At 42.9% G+C, this 23989-nt stretch overlaps 1 protein-coding gene and 1 pseudogene across 6 annotated transcripts in view; one reads left to right on the top strand and one right to left on the bottom strand.

The window, feature by feature from the left end:
* Positions 1-23989, top strand: part of Sanbr (SANT and BTB domain regulator of CSR) — a 46431-nt gene that overhangs the window by 18163 nt on the left and 4279 nt on the right. For all 6 annotated transcript variants that reach the window (XM_050140804.1, XM_050140802.1, XM_050140805.1 and 3 more), the window contains 12 exons: positions 459-545; positions 700-810; positions 6691-6814; positions 8884-9036; positions 10271-10416; positions 11479-11578; positions 13665-13697; positions 14772-14871; positions 18889-18980; positions 19986-20014; positions 20148-20221; positions 21439-21527. In XM_050140804.1, coding sequence (XP_049996761.1) covers positions 459-545; positions 700-810; positions 6691-6814; positions 8884-9036; positions 10271-10416; positions 11479-11578; positions 13665-13697; positions 14772-14871; positions 18889-18980; positions 19986-20014; positions 20148-20221; positions 21439-21527 — 1138 coding nt within the window. The remainder of the gene's footprint in view (positions 1-458; positions 546-699; positions 811-6690; positions 6815-8883; positions 9037-10270; positions 10417-11478; positions 11579-13664; positions 13698-14771; positions 14872-18888; positions 18981-19985; positions 20015-20147; positions 20222-21438; positions 21528-23989) is intronic.
* LOC126500710 (MARCKS-related protein-like) lies at positions 4786-5687 on the bottom strand (annotated as a pseudogene).

Genomic DNA, 23989 nt, shown 5'->3' with positions numbered 1-23989 from the left:
TGAAAATCCCCGTACCCACAAAAAGTCAGACTTAGGACATCTATCTGTGTAACCCTAGACTGGAGCAGTAGAGACAGAAAGATCCCAAGGACTGACTGGACAAGCCAGTCTAACCAAAATGACAGCCTCCACATTGAGTTAGAGATTCACTTTTTAAAAATAAAGTAGAAGGACCAGAGAGAGGCTTCAATGTTTAAGAGCACATACTGCTCTTACAGAGGACCTGAGTTCAGTTTCCAGCACCAGTGTCCAGCAGCTCCATCTGCCTGCAACTCCAGCTCCAGGGGCTTTGATGCCCCCCATGGGCACCTGCGCTTATATGCACACCCCCCACAGAGACGCATACCCATAATGTAAAAGGAAGGCAGGGAAGACAGAAAGGAGGGAGGGAAAACACACCACTAACTTTAAGATGCTAAATATAGACGTTTAATTTATTGGCCATTTGTTTTTAATAGTAAACTATTTTGTAAGAAGATCGAAAGACTGTTTGATCCTGAGTACTTCAATCCAGATTCTCGAAACAATGCAGCAACATTATACAGGTAACATATTTTTCTTGGTATGCTATGTTATATTCTTGGTATGCTGTGTAATATAGCTACGTTATAGTCTTTGTATGCTATGTAATATAGCTACATTGTTTAATTTACTACATTCATTCTTTTCTTGAGTGTTTTTGACATCTTCTTGTTGTAGGTGTTGTTTGTGTAAGAAACTGTTAACCAGAGAAACGGAGAGGAGAATCCCTTGCATCCCTGGAAAAATCAATGTGGACCGACATGGAAATATTATCTACGTCCACATAAGGTACAGTGAAGATAATCTAGTTTTCGTGTGTAAATTTCAAGAATACTTATAAACATATAACTTCATTTTCTGGTTTGTTTCTTGTTTGCTGTATAGTCTAAACTAGCTTTGAACTTGCCCCCTCCTACCTCAGCTCCCAAGTGTCAGAGTTGTATGCAGGCACCGTACACTTCCTGTGTAAATACTTTTATAAGGACTAGGGCGGCACTGTGTGTATTCTGACTGACTTAGAAAGACGCTGCTTCAAAACAAAGTTGTTGCAAAAACTACCTTGTATTTACTGGGTGTGTTTCATAATGTCCTAAAACTTCAAAATGTTGCAAGTTATTATATGTTAGTCTTAAAAGATTTTAGTCAGGGGCTGGAGAGATGGCTCAGTGGTTAAGAGCATTGCCTGCTCTTCCAAAGGTCCTGAGTTCAATTCCCAGCAACCACATGGTGGCTCACAACCATCTGTAATGAGGTCTGGTGCCCTCTTCTGGCCTGCAGACATACACACAGACAGAATATTGTATGCATAATAAATAAATATTAAAAAAAATTTAAAAAAATATTTTAGTCAGTACCATTAAGGTGACTTATTGCTAATGTTTTTATTATCTATTAAGTGTTATATTGAATTTTACAAGAGAACTAAATTTATTTTCAGTTAATTCTTGATGAATGAAAAAATTAAGGGTGGAGTTTCTATATCTATTCTTCATACTTTGGCATACTTTATTAGCATATAATACATACTCATGCTTATATTTAACACAAGATTGCATTCTGAGTTGGTGAACTGTCTCAGAAGAACAGAAAGTTTGAAGATGCGTGTGTTCTTTGATAGCATTCCGTTGCTAGGAAGTTTTACACAGAGGTATTGTTGAGTCTATGAAAGCATTTAACAAGGCCATTCATTGTCATATTAAGTATACTAGCTAGGTTCCCTCCTTCCAGGAACTCCCAGTGAGTGGGCTAAAATACAGCCATGTAGTGGTACATGCACATGGTACATGGGTGGGAATGCAGATGAGGAACCATGCACAAAATAATTTTTTAGTAATCAAATAAAATGTAATATATAATGCTAAATAAAATGTAGCAAATTGGTTCTTTTTTAAAATGTTTGTTTGGTTCTCTGAATGGGGGCATATGTGTGTGGGTGCCTTGGAAGGCCAGAGGCATCAGATCCCCTGGAGCTGGCACTGTAGGTGGTAGTTAGCTGTCTGACATGAGTACCGAGGATCAAACTTGAGTCCTCTCCAAGGACAGTAACCGGCAAGCCATAACCCCAGCCCCTCAAATCAGCTCTTAGTGTATACCCTTCAAGGATAATGTTTAAACTGGTTGTGGTGGTGTATTTCTATACCCGAGTACTCAGAACACAGAGCCAGAGGATGGAGAGTTTGGTGTTAGCCTGAACTATATAGCAGATTTGAGACCAGTTTCAGAAAACTCTTGCCTGGGGCTGGAGAGATGGCTCAGCAGTTAAGAGCACTAGATACTCTTTCAGAGAACCCGGTTCAATTCTCGGCAGCCACATGGTGGCTCACAACCAACTCTAACTTCAGTTCAAGGAGATTTGATGCCCTATTCTGAGCTTCAGGGGTATCAAGCATGCACATGGTGCATAGATATGCATGCAGTCAAAGAACCATACCAAAAAAAAATAAGATTAAAATAAGCTTTTGGCTGGGGCTGATGAGATGACTCAGGGTTAATGTCCTTGCCACAATGCCCGACGACCTGAGTTTAATCCCCAGGACCCTCATAGTGGATGGAGAAATTGACTTGCCTAAGCCGACCTCTTGACCTCTACTGGCACTCACAATAAATAAATGAATTAAAAATTTTAATTGTAATTTAAAAATCTAAAAGGGCTGGGACTGGTGAGATGACTGAGCTAGTATAGGAACTTTTCTAAGAAGCCTGGGGACCTGAGTTTGATTCCCAGGACCTACCTAATATAGGAGGGGACATATGACCTCACAGAGTTGTCCTCTGACCCACATACACACTCACACACAAAAGAAATTATTTTAGGAAAACCAAGAGCTGAGGATGTAGCTCAGAGATAGAGTGCTTGATTAACATGCACGAGGCACTAAGTTTGATCCCTAGCATACCTGAAAGAAAGAAAATAAGGAGGGTGGAAAATGTCCTTAGAAAAGAATATATACTTACAAAGAAAGTTTTTAATAATCTTTAACATGTGAAATGCATAAAACAAAACTAAAAGGCTGGGGACACAATCCAGTTGGTAGAGTGCTTGCTTAGCATGCATAATAAAGTCTTAAGTGTGACCCTCTGTGCTGGAAAACTCAGGCATGGTAGCACCTACCTGTAATCTCAGCACTAGAGACAATCACAGAAAATCAAAGTCATCATGGGCTACACAATGCTCAAGACCAGCCTGGAGTGAAAAATATATATCCCGTTTTAAAGAACATGTCCTCTAAAATATTAACTGTTACTTCTGGATGGTTCTCTATACGTATTAAAAATGTGTAAGTGGGCTGGAGAGATGGCTCAGTCCTTAAGTGCTTGCTGTACAAGCAGATCCGAGCTTGGATTCCCAGGATCCACATAACAAGCTGGATGTGGCAGCATATGCTTGTAACACAAAGGCTGGGGTGGAGGAGCCTGGAAGCACTGTGATGAGCCAGTGCAGCCAGAACAGTGAGCTCCAGCTTTAGTGATGCCCCTGTCTCAGAACAGTTAGGTGGCAAGTGACATGGAAAGGCACCTGATCTCATCCTCTGGCCTCACACACACGCATGGCCAACTGTACCCATATACATGCTCAAACATGCGGTTACCACACATACAAAGTAATTTTAAAAATCCATAACCTGCGTGTATGCACATACTCACATGAAAGCATGCATCCACTATGCAAATACACACACACACACACACACACACACACACACCTATAACCATAGCCAAGTGTGGCTTATATATGTAATCCACGAACTTGAAAAGTGAAGGCAGGGGCTGGAGAGATGGCTCAGCATTTTGGAGCACTGAAAGCTCTTCAGAGGACCCAAGTTCACTCCTCAGCACCCACACAGCAGTTCACATCCCTCTGCAGCTCCGGTTCTGGAGCATCCGATGCCCTCTCTGACCTCTGTGGCCTCTGGATACACCTGATACACAGACGTCCATGCAGACAAATGCATAAGATAAAAACAGTGTTTTTATTTACTTAATAATACTTTTATTTGGGGGGGGGAGGGTTCAGGATAGAGTTTCTCTGTGTAGCTTTGGAGCTCTTGTAGACCAGGCTGGCCTTGAACTCATAGAGACCCGCCTGCTTCTGCCCTCCAGTGCTGGGATTAAAGGAGTGTGCCACCACCATCCAGCAAGAGTATTTTTTAAATAAACAAACTGTTTTTAAAGTCTGACGTGGTTTCTCCGTGGTTTCTCCGAGGCTATAATTCCAGCCTTGGGGAGGATAATATAGGAGGGTCAGTGCAGATTCAAGGCTAACCTAGGCTATAACATGCCATCCTGGGTTCATTTTTAAAAATTGTCTCTAAATTATTTTTTTAAAGGGGACAACATTTATTCTTTTTCCAAATATTACAGTAAATCCAGGTGGAAGAGAATGGTTTTAGCAGTTAGAAAAAGAAAGTACAAATCTGGGGTTTGGCCATTTATTTACAACAATGGTAGGGGAAAGACAACAAAAAGTTGTTTCACATCACAGACCTCCTCCCGCCCCAAAGCCTAATACTTGCCTATCAAGTCAGGCAGTGGATTCACAAGCTGGAGGTTTGAACTTGAGTAAAACAGTTATAAAACCCAGACAGGGGCAATGTCCTCCCCCAGCCCAGGTGCCACTAGGCACAGCACAAGAGACTAAAAACTCAACAGGGAAAAGGCTGGACACTCAGGGTTTGGGAGTATAAGCCCCCACTTCTGGCTCAGGGGCTTCGGAAGTAGAATAAACAAAACGTCTTGGAAAAGAATTGAGAGAAAAGTCAGCAATTGCCTTCTGCAGGGTTGGGGCCTGGGTAGGAAGGAGGCAGGGACAGGAGCATTTCACATCACTAACCTAACTGGGGAAACCGTAAGGGGCCATCTTCAACTGGCCTTAAGAGTAAGACCAGATGGCTGATGGGAGAATCCACAGGAGGGAGGGAACGTGGCTGGAAGGGGTCAACAAGCCCCTTCCTTTCTGGGCACAGGATGGCAGCCAGGGCACCGGGTCCAGGCAGTGACCTCACAAGGACAGCACAGTTTTTGCAGCTTAGGAGATCACCCACCTGCCCCCACCCAGCTACTCATTCTGCTCAGCGCTGGCTGATGCAGGGCCACTCTCGGGCCCCGAGGGAGTGGATGGCTCTGCAGCCTGGGGCCCTGCCTCCTCTTCCGTGTCTCCTCCCTTGGAGGCTGCACTAGCCTCTGCCCCCTTGGCCTGGGGCTCTTGGCTTTCAGGGGTGGCGGCTGCCTTCCCTTCTTGAGCAGTGCCCTCTTCGCTGCAGGCGCTGATCTCCCCCTGCTCCTGCTCTTCCTCTGTCGGTGAGGAGGCCGAAGAATCACCCCCACCCTCCTTCCGATTTCTCTTGAAGGACAGGCCACTCAATTTGAAAGGCTTCTTGAAGGAGAATTTCTTCTTCTTCTTCTTGGGGGGGGGGGTCCTCCTTGGGGGCGTCCCCCTTGGCCTCAGCTTTCTGGCTAGGGGGCGCTGGCTCGATGGCGTCGCCAGTAGCCCCAGCTGCCTCATCTGTTCCATTCACGGGTGGTGACTCCCCTTCACCCTTGGGAGTTAAGTCTCCATTGCTTTTCACATGGCCATTCTCCTGTCCATTGGCCTTCGCGGGGGAAGCGCCCGCTTCCTCCTCGGCGGTCACGTCGCCCCGGGGAGCCTTGGAGCTCTGGCTGCCCATGATGGGGGTCTGCTGGGGGCGTCCGGAGCCGCCCCGCGCTGGCGCCGCAGGGGATAGTTCGGCCTCTGTAAATTATTTTTAAGACAGATGTGCCTGTATGATTTGTAATATCATATTCATACTTCATTATTTGCTGAACTAAGCACAAAAATCACAAAAGTTTTTAAAGTTTCAAGTGGAGCCTTGAAGCTGGATGTGGTAGCCTACCCCTATAATTCCAGCATTCCAGAGACTCAGGCAATAGGAACTCAGTTTTTGAGGTCCACTGAGCTGTGTAGCAAGTTCCAGGCCAGCCTGGGCTATCTAGTAAGAACCTGTCTCAAACAAATAAATAGTATAGTTACATGTGGCCATAACAAATATGGTTTATGCCTTTGATGGTTGTTAAAATGTATATAAATAAGGAAGACTGGTTGTCTAACACTATTGTTCAAGTAGAAAATGCTGTTTAAGAGTAATGTAATAAGCCATCACATTATTGGGGTATTTAGAAGCACTAACAGCACACCTTACAACACGAACAGTTCTAGTAAAGGTCTCAGAACTCATGAGATGGCCAACAAAGACATCCATCACCTACTGACCTGAATTTAACCCCTGGGAGATCCCCAAAATGAAGGAGCAAACTGATTCCTACAGATTGTCCTGTGACCTACACACACATACTCACACATGTCCTGGCACATGCACTCACACACATCCACATACATAAGAGGTAAACAACTTTTAAAAAGTAAAAATGAAATAAAAAATCCTTTAAACCAACATGGCCTGCTTCTTACATGTTGACCTGTTCAAGCTGTTTAATAATGTTCAGCTCATCAGAATGAATCAGCCTTTTCATACCTTCTTCTGTTGTCTAAAGAATAAAGAAATTGTACCTGTTTTTCAGTGTAGCCCATGCCACACTCAGTTGAAGAATATTCTTGGAAACAAGCCACAAATGTTAAGACATTTGGTTAAAACGTATTTCTCACTTAAAATAATTGAACTTTTTCTCCAGAGATAAAACCTGGGACGTACATGAGTATTTGAACAGTCTTTTTGAAGAATTAAAATCTTGGAGAGATGTATATTGGCGCTTGTGGGGAACGATCAACTGGCTGACTTGTTCCAGGTGTTGCCAGGTGAGATTTTAAAGAAAGCAGTGGCAGGAAGAGTGTTCTGGTGCAAATTGTCTGCATCTGCCTCTGTTTCTTTTGTTATTTTGTCCTTTCTTCCTCTTGTGTTTATTGCTCAAACAGTTCTTGTCAGACTTTCAGAAAAGCAACAGATTCTTTGTTATCTAATCCAGTTTTTCAGTGTAAAACATATAGACTCTTTATTGCTTTTATTTCCAGCCAAACTGTTTCTCCACTGGGCCATAAATTTCCTTAGAGATTCGGAGGCATTCGGCCTTTTGTTGTCTTGGGTTTCAAGACAAGGTGTTCTGTGCAGCATGCACTGGCCTGGAGCTTGTGATCCTGTCAGCTCCCTGCTGCTGCTGCTGCTGCTGCTGCTGCTGCTGCTGCTGCTGCTGCTGCTGCTGCTGCTGCTGCTGCTGCTGCAGGTGTGTGCACAGGCATGCACCACCACACCTGGCTGCTTCTTAGTGTTAATTGCATTCCCGAGATGCTTTGTTCCCGCCCTGAACCCCAGTACCAGGGCTCTGGAGTTGGCTCTCAAGCTGTAGCCCTGAGCTGTATTCCCGGTCCTATTCATGGCTTCAATAGTTTAACTTTATAACAGGCACAAGCAGGTTAGTTCTAGAAGGCACATAGGACGGCTTTTTACAGAGTCACCATCGTTCCTAATTAGTCTATGTAAATCCAAGTTCTTCTACATCAAATCTCATATGAATGCCCTTGCTTTAGATTTCTCTCTCACTTGATTTTCAGTAGAGGGAAGAAAGAACAGGTCATCCAGACCATCAGAGTCAGGGCATATGTACATCCTGCTCACTGGGCTAACCCTGGGTTTGTTGAAGTATATTTATAGAGAGCATTACTCATCCATTTTGTAAGGTTGATACAATAGTGTTATCACCATCAGGGCATAAACATTTCATTGTTCCCGTGTGCTCTTTTTTTAAATCAGTTGCTTCTTAATGGTTGACAGTCACTATCAAACCTGTGTGTTTGATTGATAGTTTCTCCTTTTTCAGAATGTCATTAGATAGAGTCATACAATATTTAGTTACTTGAGTGGAATTCTTTCACCGAATAGAATGAATTTGAAATTTAAACATGTTGTTGCCCACAACCATTTCCCCCTTTTATTGCTGAGTAGCCTTCTGTCATATGGATTACACGGTGTGTTAACTGTTCGCCAGCTGACGCACATTTGTGCCCGTTCAAGTTTAGAGCCATTGTGAAGACAATGGCTATAAATATTCCCATACAGGTTTTCTCATAAAAACGGACTTTTAGATCTCTTGAGTGGTTACCCAGGATTAGAACTGCAGTATAATAATCTAAGTTACCATTTTCTAAATTTCCGGAGTCCTTCTGCATTCCTTTAGCCGTGTATGAGCATGGCACTTGCTCCATGTCTTGCTAACACATTTGTATATTTGTCATTATTATTAAACTAAGTGTTAATTTTACTTTTGCATTTGAGTTTTTTATGAACTTACATATGGATTGGGAGCCCATTTCATAACCAAAACATGTCAAGTTATTTTCTTTAATGATTGGAAGTTAGGCCACAGTTTTTATTAATACCAATACTAAGTATCAAGAAAATCAAAGAATAACCAAGTGAGGTAAAATAATTTGATATTTCACTGGAGTTTAAAAAAATTGGTGAGTTTTAAAATTAGGTGTATATATTAGGATCAGCTTTCTCATCTGGGTTTTTAGTAAAGAACTTTTGGTTTTGCTTTTTAGAAACTTCTTTGGAGTATAGCTGCATACTATAAAATTCATTGTTATATAATTCATCCATATTTTTTTTTTCAGAGTTGGTACCACTTACTGTATGCCATCCACTTTAGTACATTCCCATCACCTCATAAGGGCCCTGTGCCCATCTGCTTCCACTCAGATTTCTTGCCTCAAATCCTGGCAAGTGTTCATCTCCTTTGAGCCTCTGTCGATGGACCATTTTTGTGTGTTTTATATAAATGAGACATGTAATATATGGTCTTCAGAAAAGTCTTTTTGAGGCATGTTTCTTTGTGGGATAATTGCTGATTTTGATGTCTTCTTTTACCCAGGCTTTTCTCTGCATTGAGTTCTCCCACTGTCAGTACCACTCGGAAGTGGTAGTTTACTCCACCACAGTAAGTTCCCTGAGCACTGTGGGCACTGGAGTCTACCCCTGCTGTAACCAGAAGGTTCTCCGGTTTGATCCCACTCAGCTCACAAAGGTAAGATTTTTTGTTTTAATCTTCGATTGAAGTTTGGGAGTTTCCTATATCTATACGATGAATATTGGTCATACTCATCCACCACTTTCTCCCTCCAGCTCCCCTTAGTGCCCCCACCCCATCTTCCTCCCACTTTCATGGCTTTTATTGTTATTAGTAACCCTCTGAATCCGGTTATCTCTGCCAGAGGAACTAAAGGTAAGTTTTGAATATTCCCTTTTATAGTTCAGGTGCCCCTAACGTTTTTATGCCAAATCTTTTAAAGTGTAACTACATCAATATTCAAAACAAAAACTTCAGAGGGTACCTACAGAAGTAAAGAAAGAAATAGCACCCCTCGTACCACACCCCAGCTTCTTAGAAGTTGCAACTCTTAACAGTTTGCTTTCAGATCTTTTTTGTTCAGGCAAAAGACATGAAAGGGAGCTGAGGACTTCCTGGCAGGAAGGTGGTGAGACAGTAGAGAGAGGAGACAGGAGAGAGTGAGCAGGAAGGAGTGTAGTCAGATAAATTATACACTCTTGAAACTGTCGTGTCTTTCTGTGTGTGACATGACCAGGCTCACTCACATAGGCTTTGTTTGGAAACTGTCTCCAGAGCATGGATAAGTCGTGAGTGACTCCATCACTGAAGACAATGACTTCCTCTCCTCCAGCAGCCCTTCACTACCATAAGCTCCTCTTCGCCCCTCCCCCCACGACTGAGTATTTACTACAAGTTTAGTCTTGTACCAGCCCTATCAGGCAGCCACAGCTGCTGTGAGTCGTGAGCAACACACAGGCAGACATAGTGCTGGAGAAATAGCTGAGAGCTTTACATCCAGATCTATAGGCAACAGAAGGGGAGACAGCCACACCAGGTCTAGCTTGAGCAAATGAGACCTCAAAGGCCATCCCCAGTGACACACTTCCTCCAACAAAGCCACACCTCCTAATCCCTCCCAAGTAGTGCCACTCCCAATGACTAGATTTCAGACATACGAGCCTATGGGATCCATTCTCATTCACACCACCACAACCAGATAACCATATCTGCTGTGAGTTCATGAGTGTAGCATCCATTGCCATACCCAGAAGACAGCATCTCACAGCATGTCTTCTGGTCTTACACTCCTCCTTCTCTGTGATGGGTGTGACATGTTCCATAGGTGTCCCACTTATGGCTAAGCACTGCATCTCTTGAACGATTGTTTTTATAGTGAGCCTGCCTCTAACAGTGTCTCTCCTGTCTGCAGGGCTGTAAGGTAAGGGACCACATGGTTATTCTTCATGATCAAGGAGAAAGTGATGATGTGTCGTCTTGTCTGACTACTAGAATACTGGACGATCTATACAAGCACAGGGATGTCATTCTTGTGCCTTTTCTTAAAGATGCGGCTAGGTGAGGAAAAACACTACTTTTCTGTTTTATTCAGTGGTTTCCAGTTCATGATTCCCCTCCCTGCACAGTTTCCCCATATCAGTGGTGTCAGCCCTCCTGCAGCTACCGTTTCAGAGAGCTGAACTGAAGGTACAACATCTGCTTAACACGTACAAGGACCTGGTGTGATCCCAGCATTGCAGTGTGTGTGTGTGTGTGTGTGTGCGCGTGCGCGCGCTTACACATGTGTGCACGCTGGGAAGGGGGGATGTCTTAGTTAGGGTTTCTATTTCTGTAGTGAAACACCATGACCTAAAGCAAGTTGGGGAGGAAAGAGTTATTTGGTTTACACTTCCACATCGTAGCTCATCACTTGAAGTAAGCCAGGACAGAAACTCAGACTGGGCAGAAACCTGGAGACTGGAGCTGATGCAGAGACCCTGGAGGAGTGCAGCTTATTGTATTGTTCTTCATGGTTCTTATAGAGCCCAGGACTGCCAGCCCAAGGGAGGCCCCACCCACAATGGACTTGTCCCCCACCCTTTACCCAAGTCAGTCACTAATTAAGAAAATGTCCTACAGGCTTGGCTTTAGCCTGATCTTATGGATGTATTTTCTCATTGCGGCTCCCTTCTCAAATGTTGTAGCTTGTGTTAAGTTGACATAGATGGAAATGTTTCCGGGCATAGTTGCTCACACCTGTAATCCCAGCACTCGGGAGGGAGACATGGAGGATCTCTGAGTTCAAGACCAGCCTGGTCTACAGAGCAGGACAGTTCTAGAACAGCCAGGACCACACAGAGAAACCCTGTCTCAGAAAGCAAGGGAAAGTACATACTGAAGTGACAGCCTCACAGGCGAACACTTCTGTTTGTAGAGATAAGGATCAGGACTGTGTCTCTCAAGCCACACGCAGTGTCTGTAAGAACAAGGTAGTCTGCATGCGTATTGAGCACAGTGTGTGTGCAGTGCCTGGGAGCCAGGCATGGTCACAGTCCCCTGCAGCTGAGCCTTCTCTCTGGCCCTCCTATAAGTGGTAAGAAATTGAATGTTTTTCTACAAAAAATGTTCTTGTCATTCAAGTGATCCTGGAACTGGCTCCTGTGATGAGAAAGGCCTGGAATATGATGTTTTACTGGAACCAAATACACCATGGGGCACCAAAATGGGGGAGCTCAATGCTGTGAGTAACTTTTGTATTTACTGTATATATAAAACAACTGATGGCCTTTGTCTCTGACAGGAGCCTGGACTGTTGAAATTAAAATTGAACTGGTTATCCAATTATAACATGACGCTGTGCTGAGGGAGTGAAAGTGTGGAGAGTGACAGGGAATAGACTGTTTGACTCCAGGAATTGACGGCTGGTAAAAGTTTAGAAAAAAACCTTGTTTTCAGGCTTTCTATCATGGAAAAATAATGAACTGGGAAATGAAGGAAATATAAATGCGTGTTTTGGTCCCTTCTTTTTCTTTAATACATTAGTATGAAATTTTGTATTTTATTCAAGAACATGTTTTATTTTTCAAAAGTTTTAAAATTGAAAAAAAAATTAAAGGTGATCAGATGTAGTAGGAGGCTGCTTATTCATTTCCCAGCTGCCCAAACTCCCAAAATAACCACACAGAAATGGTACTAATTAAATCACTGCTTGGCCCATTAGATCTAGCTTTTTATTGGCTAACTCTAGCATATTAATTTAACCTATCTCCATTAATCTGTATCACCATGTGACTGTGGCTTATCAGGTAAAGTTATGGCCTCTGTCTCCAGTGGGGCTCCCAGCATTCCGTTTAGTTCCCCTTCTCCCGCCCGCCTGCACCCCCCTCCCCCCTGCCTAGCTCTGTTCTGCCCTGCGCAGGCTTAAGACAATGTCTTTATTAACCAGTGGTAGTCACAACATACGGGGGAATCTCACATCAACCAGAAGAGCTTTGATTCCGTTTATTCAGCTGAGTTTTGTTATTAAGGCCCAGGGAATCTATTAACTTGTTGGCTTTCATGGTGGATGTAGAATTTACTTGAGAATACAAGCTATATAGTTATGTGGTTCCTAAACTTGAAATAAATGCAAACTTGAAATAGAGGAGACAGTTGAGTGAGGAAAGAGAAAGAGGGTGCAGAGTGAGGGGGCAGGAGAGAGGAGGGGAGGGGGGGAGCACACCCACCGTGTTTACCCTCGTGTAAGAGCCCATAGAAAGCAGGCAGAGAGGAGGGAGGGCAAGAGCAAGAGGGGATGAGCATGTTCGTCATTTTGTACACTGCTCTCAGCACAGAAACTACTCCCAGTGATGAAGATAGGATTTCCCTCAATAGTGAGAAGAAGAAAGAGGGAGAGAGAGAGGGGTAAAGAGAAAGTGAGAGGAGAGGTGGGGAGTGTGAGAAAGTAGGAAAGAGACGGGAGAGAGCAGGGGAGGTAGGGGAGAGGGGGAGGGAGAATGAGAGCAGAGAGAGTAGGGGGAGAGGGGGGAGAGACAGCAGAGAAAGGAGGAGACAGACAAGGAGAAAGCAAGAAGAGGAGAGAGGACAGAAGGCTGGAAGGGAGGAGATGGGTGGGGAGGAGGGCAGATCCACCACAGTGTTGTACGAGCACCTGATCCAGGGCCCAGTTAGGTGCAGGGAAATTCTCTCAGGAAGATGAATTCTCCACCTTCAACATAACGTTGCCATTTTCACTCTGTGACTTACAGACACACAAGTGTAAGTATATACATACGTTCATACATGCATACATATAGAATCTGAAACCTAGGCTCTCCGTATAAAGGAAAACAGGTAATATTTCTCTAAGTTTGATTTATTTCACTCAATATGGTGATTTCCATTTGTGTCCATTTTCCTGCAGAGGCCATTTTTATAGTACATTAAATTCCATATTTTATTTATCCATTTATTTGTTGATCGACATCTAGTCTTGATCTGTATCTTGGCTTTTGTGAATAGTGCAACAGTAAGCCTGAATATGCGAAATCTCTGGAAGGTGTTGAGTTGAAGTCTATTGGGTCTGCGCCCAGAGTGCTGTTGCTGGTCGTGTAGCCGGTCTGGTTTTATGTGTTGAGCCCCCATACTGATTTCCATAGGGGCTTCACAACTGTAAGCCCCCGCTCTCCCTGTATCCTCACTGACATTGTTGTCATCTGTTTTCTTGATGGTAGCCATTCTGGGCGGGGGGCGGGGGTGTTAAAGATTGTTTTAAATAATTTTAAGCCTGAAGTGAACCATGCTTGTAGCCATGCAGGTTTGTTGACTGTTGCTTCTCTGCCTTTCAGTTCTTGTCACTGAAAAACTGGACGCTGCAGTTGGTAAGTGAGCCGCTGGATTCCGTTTCTGTGAACTTCTTGCTTCCATATTGAAGTTTGATAATAAAATCTTAGCATGTTATTTTATAAACCTTGGCTAAATGTTTGTCATCTTGACCACCTTTCCGGTTTTGCACTTACTAAGAAAATGCCATAGATTATTTACGAAAAGATAGAGCCTTATGTGGTGACTCAGGCCTGCAGTCCCACCATTTGGGAAGCTGAGACAGGATTCTAGTTACAAGACATTTTAAATGTATGTGTGTCACCAGTGGCAGGTGCCCTTGGATGCCCGAAAAGAGTATCAGAAACCCTGGACCACCGAGCCATCTCTCCAGGCCCTGGTTAAAGTCATATTTAAATCACATTTAGGGACTTGTTGGATGACCCAGTAGTTAAGGGTGCTTGCCAGCAAGTCTCAAGATCTGAGTTCAATCCCTGGGGGCCCGCCATACGGCAGGAGAAAACAAACTCCTGCAAGTTTTCTTTTGACCTCCGCACATGTCCACAGACTAAATAATGAAATAGACGAGTGTGATTACATCACACTTATGATATTAAGACAATTCTATTAAGTTATTTTTGTTGTTGTTGTTGGGTGTTTTGGGTTTTGTTTGGCTTCTCAGATAATTTCATGTTGCCCAGACTGGCCTGGAATGACTGAATTCCTGGTCCTCTTGCCTCTACCTCCCCAGTGCTGGGATTACTAGCATGGATTGTGTTTGTTTATTTTGAGACATATTCTCCATATATAGAACAAGCTAGCTTCAAATTTACCATCCTTCTGCCTTGACCTCCCAAGAACCTGTATGTGTGTTTGTGTGTGCACACACATGCATTTGAGCATCCACAGAGGCCAGAGGCGTTGTAGAGCTCAGGTTATAGGCGCTTGTGAGCCACATGATGTGGGTGCTAAGCGTCCAGTGTGTGTCCTTCAGAAGAGAAGAACACACAGCTACTGAGCCATCTCTATAGTCCATTCTTGACTCATCCAAGAAATTAGGGAAATGAGTTCTCGGGAGTTTGCTCCTGACACCGTAGTGTGGGTTGGTCAGGTGTGCTTTTCTCTCCCTCTAGAAACAGCAGTCGCTGTTCTCAGAAGAGGAAGAGTACACCACTGGATCCGAGGTCACTGAGGATGAAGTTGGTGATGAAGAAGAAGTGGCCAAGAAACAAAGTAATGGTTTCTAAGTTAAAGTCAACCCTCACTATTTGTGGAGAGGTATTTTCTGAATCTTCAGAAGCAAGGTGTGGGTGGTTGGAGTTCGATGTCTACATGTACAGTTGCTCAGAAAGGAAGCTCTTATCCTTTAAGATTCCCAGCCCAAGCTGGCCTAGGGCTCCGCAGCTACAGGCACTTGCTGCCAAGCCAATACCTGGGACCCATGTGGGAGAAAGAGCCAGGTGCTGTAGGTTGTCCCTCTGACCCCCACAAGTGCATGTGTGCCGTAGTGCTCACACGTGCACACAAACGCGGAGAGAAATGAGCCCTGGTGCTCTGCTCGGTATATATTGTCTTTACTCTTAAAAAGAGCTAGAAAGATGGTTAGCAGCGCTTGCTCTTCCAGAAGACCCAGTTGGATTCTCAGTCCATCAGGCATTACAAACCTCCTGCCTTTAGCCACTCAATTTTAATATTAATTACTGACTTCTGAATGCCTTTCTCGGTTGAGAAAACCCATTTCTATTTCTGTATTCTAGTTTTTTGTAGTGAATGGATGTTGTAATTTATCAAATGCTCTTTTCTTTTCTTAAAAAAAGCAGCATTTTAAATTAATTTATTATGTATACAATGTTCTGTCTGCATGTGTGCCTGCCCGCCAGAAGAGGGCACCAGATCTCATAGATGGTTGTGAGCCACCATATGGTTGTGGGAATTGAACTCATGTCCTCTGGAAGAGCAGCCAGTGCTCTTAGCCTCTGAGCCATCTCTTCAGCCCCGCCCTTTTCTTTTTTTGACTGTTAAAATCGTATAAAGTCTCCCTTTATTATGTCACTATAGTAATGATGACTTTTCAAGTGGTCCATTGCCCTTTTGGGGTGAGCTCCATTCTTTCGTTTATGTTTTATACCATTTGACCTGCTTATATATGACTAATAAATTTTTCTTGGTGCCTATTGATTTTTTTTCGTTTTTGAGTTTTGATATCAAGTTAGTCATAACCTCCTAAATTAGGAAGTGCACTGTTGACTTTTTTGTAGGGGAAGAGAGGCGGCGTGGGACGGAGCACAGGGTCTCTGGCTGCCAAGCAAGTGCTCCATCGCTGAGCAGTGGCCCCAGTCTGTGCCCCTCTCTCCATCGCAGCCCTCTGCATTCTCCTTCCACCAATCCTGATCAAATTCAGCAGCGAAGCTATGTGGGCCTGGAATTTTCTTCATAGAGTGTTTTAAATTATGTATTTGATTTCTTTGTTGTAGTGTTGCTCAAGTTTTCAATTTCTTATCTGTTTTAATAATGCATATAGCTGAAGAAATTGTATCCAACTTACCTAATTTGTTGGTATAAAGTTGTGTTCCTTTGTGTCTCAAGGATCTCTACGTGGTCCTTTGGTTTGGAGTTACTCATCCAAGACTCAGATGTGATGTCAGACAGTTCCCATAGTTTGTTTAGGCATTGCTTTCATAGTATCTCATTCTTTATGGTTACTTGGAGCTGAGGTTTTTGTTGCTTTAAATTCTTTTTTAATATCTAAAATGTGTTTTTTGGGATGGCTCCCATTCATTGTGGACCAAAGTGCTTTCAGGGGTGCTTCCTCTTGAAGGAGAATCCTGTCAGTTTGCTTTTCCTGTGTGGGCTGACAGATCAACAGAGCAGCCAGCACGAGACTGCTGTTTGTGCATGGGTAGAGATTCAGGAAGGTTGTAGCATCCAGGCATGCCGCATCCATGAAGTAGGAATTGGGGCTCTCAGCAGATGCTCCTCTGGTGCTTCCTCTCTCTTTTGGAGAGAGATGAAGCCAGTTCTTATCAAAAGCATGTTCTCTGAGGGAAGTCCTCACTGCTAGGAAGGTGTGTTTTTAATTCTTAAGGTAGAAGCTTGGCTCGTTGGTGTGGCTGTGATTACAGGTGTGCACCATCACGCCCAACTAGATTTTTAGTTTCTTTTTACTTTTAAAGAAATCTGGGTATATTTAAAACTGTTTTACCCTGAACGCTACTCTGATATATTTCACAGATTTTGACATATTTTATTTTGATTACATACACACACACACACACACACACACACACACTGGGGTTGGAGGGAGTTGTTTGCTTTATTTTGAGATGGGTCCCATATGTCCTTGGCTAGTTATAATTTGCTGTGTAGCCTTTTCTACCCTCTTTGTGCAAGCTAGGCAAGCATCCTACCAACTAAGCTACATCCTAAGCCTGTTTTGTTCTCTTTTCTCCTTTTGGAGATCAGTCCTTGTTGTGTAATGTAATGACCTGTACTTGATATGTAATCCAGGCTGGCCTTAGCCCTAAGGCAGTCCTGCCTCAGCCTCCCAAGTGCTAGAATTATAGATGTGTAGACCATGCCCAGCTGGGTTTATAGTCAGTCAGGTATTTTCTGATTTTCCTTATGATTATATGTGCATGATGTTCATGGAGGCCAAAAGAGAGTATTAGAGCCCCTAGAACTGATGTTACAGGCATCAGTTGTGAGCTGCCATGTGGGTGCTGGGAATTGAACCCAGTTCCCCTGGAAGAACAATCAGTGCTCTTAACCACTGATCCACGTCTCCAACTCCTAGATGACTTTCTTTTTTAATATAGGACCTTGCTGGTAAACAAAGCTAGCCTTCAGCTCACAGTCCTCCTTCCCCTTTCTCCCACTGTTGAGACTATGAATACACATCTGTGTGTCTTGTATACTCACTGAATTCACTGTAGACTTTTCCATCACTTTATTTCTCACCTCCTTCCATTTTCTAACTTAAAAAGACACATTGTTGCCAGGTGGTGGTGGTGCATGCCTTTAATCCCAGCACTTGGGAGGCAGAGACAGGCAGATTTCTGTGAGTTCGAGGCCAGCCTGGTCTACAGAGCTAGTTCCAGGACAGCCAGGGCTACACAGATAACCCGTCTTGGAAAAAAAGTCTCAGCTAAGCATTTGGACGGAGTTATACTCATTTTTCAGAGTTAGATTCTTTTCCTGGGACTGTGTCATTTCCCCTGGGGTTGGTCAGGCCTTCTGCCCTGTGGGAAGGATCTTCAGGCTAGAGGACCCCAAATTCACAGTTCTTACCTCACCAAGTTTTCTGTATAAATTGCCTAACTCTGTGCCTAACTTTGATTATTTTCCAGTACTTTGAATAGCTTTGGTAAAATTTCTGTTGTTTTTCTATCACTTAACTCAGAAGGACTTGCCCATCCCTGTCCCACTCCATCCCATTAGCACATATCCTGCTCTATGTCTTCTAGCAGAGCTACAACTCTTGGTTGGCATTATTAATCTTGCTGCTTCCTACTGTGATATGTCCAAGTTCATCGTATTTACATCATACCTTACAGGTTTCCCATGAGCAGTAGTGACAAGGTTCCCCTTGAAAAAGGACAGAGCAAACGTGGAACATAAGAGCTGTGAGAGATAGCGAGTCCATTCTTCTTGCCTTGAGCCTTTGTTTCCAGAGTGCCGCCTATGCCCCGTCTTTCCCCATACCCACATTCCACTTCACTCTTGGCCAGAACAGACTCAGGGTATTGACTTAAGAAGGCCACTGTCCAGAACATGACGTGTCCCAAGATCATTCCTGCTTTGTGTCCTTCCTGAGCAAACTTCGTCGTGAAGTTTTGCATGTGTCGTGATGAACTACCTCTGTCCCTTATCCTCAAAGTGTGTTTTCTCTAGGTGATATTATTTGTTAAATAAAAATCTTGGACTTAGAGGACAATTCCACTGTCAAATTAGATTAAATAAATATGTAGCTTTCCATGACATTTTAAGTTAACATACAAAGCGGTAGTTTATTATGCACTCTTTATTTTTCTTCGAAGATTTTTACCAAGTACAAAGAGATGTGACTCAAATGACCCCATGAAGCAGCTTCAGTTTGACTTTCTCATGTATTTGAGTTTTGTTTAGACATCAGTGGTCTTTTTTTCTTTTTCTTAAAAATAGAGTTGTTGGCTAAGTGTTGTTCTGTTTGGACATAGCAGTGACATTGGCGGGGGTGGCACTCATCTTCTTGTATTGTCCTTTCTTTGTCAGGGAAAAGGGAAAAGCCGAAGAAGTTCACGAAGCAACCAAAAAAGCAGCTGTCTTCACCCTGTTCTCAAAAGAAAGAAAAGACGCTGGAGAAGGTAACTAGACAACCTGATGCAGTTTCATAGTTCATTTAAGAAGTAGACAAGCATGTGTAGCCTACACAAGTCCACATAGAGAGTGAATAACAGGGACGCTAGCAATGTAAGTGGATGAGGATCTAGAAGATACAGGGACCGCTGGAAGGTGAAAAGCAGTGCCTGGCTGAGTGTGCCGTCCCTTGTGTGGAAGGGTGGGATGTACACAGATTTCCTTCCATGTGCATAAACCATCCATAGAGAGCTGCTCACGCAATTAGTAAGATTAATTGCTCCTTTTAATTGGCACTTTTCATTACACGTGCTGAAGTACATATTTATAAACAGTATATAGACTTTTAAAATCGAAGTATCTTTTTTATGACCTAAAGCTTTGCTCGTATTTTCCTGCGCCGCAGAAGAGATAAAAGCTCCAGAGCTGACAGAACAGTAGTAGCTGCAGGGAGCTAAGGAGAAGCCCTGAGCTCCACGCCTGTGTGAAAGGCTCGGTCTGTGACTGGACGGACCGCACGTCCATCTTAGCTAACTAAGACCTGCAGATGGATGAGTGGGTTAAGTTTTTAAGAGTTCCAACTTAATAAACTTAAGGTTCCAAGTTCAACAGATAGACATTCAGTCTAATTTTTTTCGCTTTGAGGAAGTTCTTCTCTGTTTTACAATGAAGGTCATATGGAGCTTGCTTCACTATAATAGACCTTGTGCTGCAAGGCTTATTTGTTTTCATTTATTTATTAAGATGGGGTCTTACTATGTAGCCCTGGCTGCCCTGAAACTTACAGTGTTGGCCAGGCCTTCACCTCATGGAGCCCTGCCTGCCTCTGCTGGGATTAAAGGTGGACACCACCACTCCCAGCTGTTGCTGCAAGGTTTAAATGAAATAACAGTTTTGGAGGCTCGTGTTGTAGTGTCTTGTACTCAATAAATGTACATTGTTCTTACAATTAATTAGAACACTAATCAATGAATATTCTCTGACTAGACAATGTTTTCTTCTCTTTCTTTTAGTCAACTTCTAGAGATGTGTCTCCTTTCGTGTGAGTATTGGTTCCTTGATCCAGTTGGAAACCCATGCTTTGCTTTGCTTTGGTTCTTGGTTTTGAGACGGGGTCTGTATTGGAGTGCCCCTTGCAGCAGCGGCAGTGGATGTTTCTGTCCTTTATCCAACAGTGTGAGCATGCAGAAGAATAAGTGGGACGCCACACGATCCTTGAGGTTCAACCAGGACGCACAAAGAGAAGATGGTAAATTTTATTGTCTGAGTAATATAAAGTTAGGTATAAATACCAGTGTTTTTATTGTTGTGTGTGCATTTGGGGGTGGTGAGTGTAGCAACCATTAGAGGCCAGAAAGGGGCGTGATATATTCTGGGGCTAGAGTTATAGGCAGTTGTCCGCTGCCTCATTTGGGCTTGATGCAGATGCTGAGAACCAGACTTGGCTTCTCTTGGAGAGGAGTCTGTGCTCCTAATCCCTAAGCTGTCTCTCCAGCGCTGAGTAGTGGTAAAGGCTCTAAAACAAGAGCTCAGTGTGCACGGTCTCCAGCCCCAGGCGGAGTGGCATCACCGGGCCATCCAGTGGGTCGTGTGTTGTCTCTGCCTCTGTGATTGAGGTCTCTTAGACTTGTTTGTACTTATAACTTTTACTGTAAAAACAAATATGTTTTAAGCTGTCATAGTCTCCTGTTCTTGTAACAAAATACTATAAGCTGAGTATTTTTATAAAGAACAGTTTATTTAGCTTATAGCTTGTGTGTGTGTGTGTTTGTGTGTGTTTGTGTTTTCAAGATAGGGTTCTATATGTAGCTTTGGAACCTGTTTGGGAACTTGCTCTGTAGACCAGGCTGACCTTAAACTCACAGAGATCCTGCCTCTGCCTCCTGAGTGCTGGGATTAAAGGTGTGTACCACCACCACCTGGTTAGCTTATAGTTTCACAGTACCAGTGTCTCCTTGGCTCTGGTGAAAGCCTCCTGGCTTCTGGCTACAGTCCCAGTAGGGACTCATAGGGAGCGTGTTTAGGAGGAAGCAGTCACATGCCAAGAAAGGAAGCAAAAAAGTTTATTTTTGTATCAATGTGACCTTACAGGAATTAAACAGAGTCACATAATAACTACATTGGTCTCCTCTAGGATTGTTGGCCCCAATCAGATAACTACCAGGCCCTATCTCCTAAAAGGTTCCAGCACCGCTCAATATTCCCACACTTGGGGTCAGACTTGTACCACTTGATCCTTTGGGGACATACCAGCCATACCCAGGAGTCTGAAAGGCAGTACAGCTGTCTATATATTAGTCATTTGCTACATGTTACCCAAATTCTTCACAGATATGCAGAAGTGTGTACCTGAAATGAAGAACAAAATACATTTTCATAAACCTTTGTAATATTATAGTCTTTCTAGAAAAATAGGAACTATGTGGTTCTCATGAAAAGTAATGGTCTATTTTTTTTTACCTTCAGATCAGCGGCGGATGTCTGAAATTACAGGGCATCTAATAAAAATGAGATTGGGTGACTTGGACCGAGTCAAGTCAAAGGACTCAAAAGAAGTAAGAACTATTTACCAGTGTGTATATTTAAGTAAAATTTTTCTTCCTGGTTTTATTCCATATGAAAAATAGTTAACTGTTGTCTTAGTTAGGTTTTCTATTGCTGTGAAGAGACACCATGACCACAGCAACTCTTATAAGGAAGACATTTAATTGGGGCTCAGTTTAGAGGTTTAGCCCATTATCATCATGGTGGGAAGCAAGGCAGCTCACAGGCAGATGTGGTACTGGAGAGGCAGCTGAGAGATCTGCAGGAAGCAGGAAGAGAGAGTGACATTGCACCTGGGATTTCGTGATAAAGCAAATTATCCTTAAAGTATAGTGTCACACCAAGAGTAGGTTAGCTGTGCATTGTTGGCCAAAGTGACTGGAAAAAAGTGCTGCATCTGTTCACCTTTGTTTGTCATATCTGGATGTTGTCTCTGAGTTAAATGCTATCTTGCTGAAAATCAGGACTGTACTGCAGTGAATTCTCACAAGAGTTACTGTCAGTAACAACATTATGTGTCATTGGCGTCTGCATTATAAATGCACCATAGCTCCTAAATAATCCATTTTGTATGTTTTCACTTCCTCATTGGGGTTGTAGCTCCTTGGTAGAGTGTATGCCTAGAATGCATAAGGCCCTAAATCCAATCTCCAGCAGCAAAAGTAAAATGAAATAAATGGGAACAAATAAAAGGACAGGACAGGATGGAACAAATAAAAGAAAATTTACTTACCCATAAAATTTACAAAGGAAAACAAGCTGTGACCTTCAGTTAGATAAAACTTCCTAGCAAAAGGGCCTGTAAACTTGTATGCACATATGCACAGGTACACATGTACACTACTAAATTAAATGTTCAAAACATTTTAATTTCTTAGCTTCAACACTAAAGCATGATCCACAAAAGAAAAATTAATCAGAATCCATCAGAACTTAAAGTTCTTCTTTAAAACCACTGTAAAGGGAACGAAAAGACAGCTGGGCTAGGTGATGTGATAGCCAGAGCTGTTCAGTGATACCTGTCTCAAAAAGAAAAAAAGAAAGAATAAAGATTCATAGTTGGATGCCAGCTTGGTCCACAAAGTGAGTTCCAGGACGCTTAGGACTGTTACACAGAGAAACCCTGTTTCAAAAAACAAACAAACAAACAGTTCATATGCAATAACAAACCAAGTGTAAAACGTTTGTCTGATGAATAGGTTTGTGGAAAATGAAGGGGAGAGAAATGATATTGTAATTAAATTATCTCAAAAAAGCTTAGCTCCTCAATAATAAAATAATCCAATAAATAGGCAAACTCACCATGGTGGCTCATGCCTTTATCCCAGTACTTGGGAGGCAGATCAGGTGGGTCTCTATGAATTCCAGGCCAACTACGGTAACATGTGAGACAGTCTCAAAATAATAGAAGTCGGAGAGATGGCACAGCACTTACAGGCACTGGCTGCTCTTGCAGAGGACTCTTTAGGACCCATATTCAATTCCCAGCACCCACATGCTGTTCACAAACCTCTGCAACTCCAGTTCCAGCGGATGCAAGCCCCTCTTATGGTCTCCCAGGGCATACTGGTATGCAGGTATGCATGCAAAACACCCATACATAGAAATTGATAAAGTAATTTAAAGTAACAATGAATAAATACATAAATAAATCAGGCAGAGGAAGAGATGCAGGTAGCAAGAAAACATGAAAATGCATCATCATTAGTCATTAGAGAAATACAAAATAGCATCTCAATCAAATGCTGCTTCTAAAAGCTCTGAGCTTTTTGTTTAGGTGCTCATGAGGTCATGAAGCAAATGGACCTCTGTTTAGCTTGTAGGAGCTGTGGAAAATAGTTCAGAAGTTTTTTATAAATGCCATTCATTTATAATGTCACTATTCATAATTGTGAAAAACTAGAAAGTCTCCAAAATGGTAATGTGACAAGAAAAATTCTGAGATTTCCTGAATTTAAAAGGGCTAGAAAAGTGATGGGAGAAGCTTAACTCACAACAAGGTGTATGGTGCATGCCTGTAGTCTCAGCACTCAGGAAGATGAGGCTGGATGGCAGATGGCCACATTGAATAGTCCCAATCGCCAGGCTCAGTGGGCACTTGTGCCCCAAGACCTGCCCTTTCTTTTTCTCTGATTTCTGTAGCAGCTCAATAAAACCTTTTCTTTCAAAGAACCCTCAGGCTTAAGGCCCTGGGTTTGCTCCCCAGCCCACATAAACCAGAGGTGGTGGTGCAATCTCCATACTCAAAAGATGGAGCAGAAGGATCCCAAGCTTAAGGTTGTCTTTGGCTGCATAGTAAGTTTAAGACCAGCCTAGTCTATATGGGACCCTCTTTAAGGGGCAAGAGGAGTTCAGGGTTTAGCAAATAAACTACGTGGTTTTTTAAAATTATAAACTAATTGGCCTAGTAGCTCAGTCTTCTTATTAACTCTTTTTTTTTTTTTTTTTTTTTTGGTTTTTTGATACAGGGTTT

This window comes from Alexandromys fortis, unplaced genomic scaffold, assembly GCF_014885135.2.
Source record: "Alexandromys fortis isolate MF-2015 unplaced genomic scaffold, M_Fortis_MF-2015_v1.1 scaffold_7, whole genome shotgun sequence".
NCBI lineage: Eukaryota > Metazoa > Chordata > Mammalia > Rodentia > Cricetidae > Alexandromys > Alexandromys fortis.
This window is presented reverse-complemented; position numbering and strand designations above follow the sequence as displayed.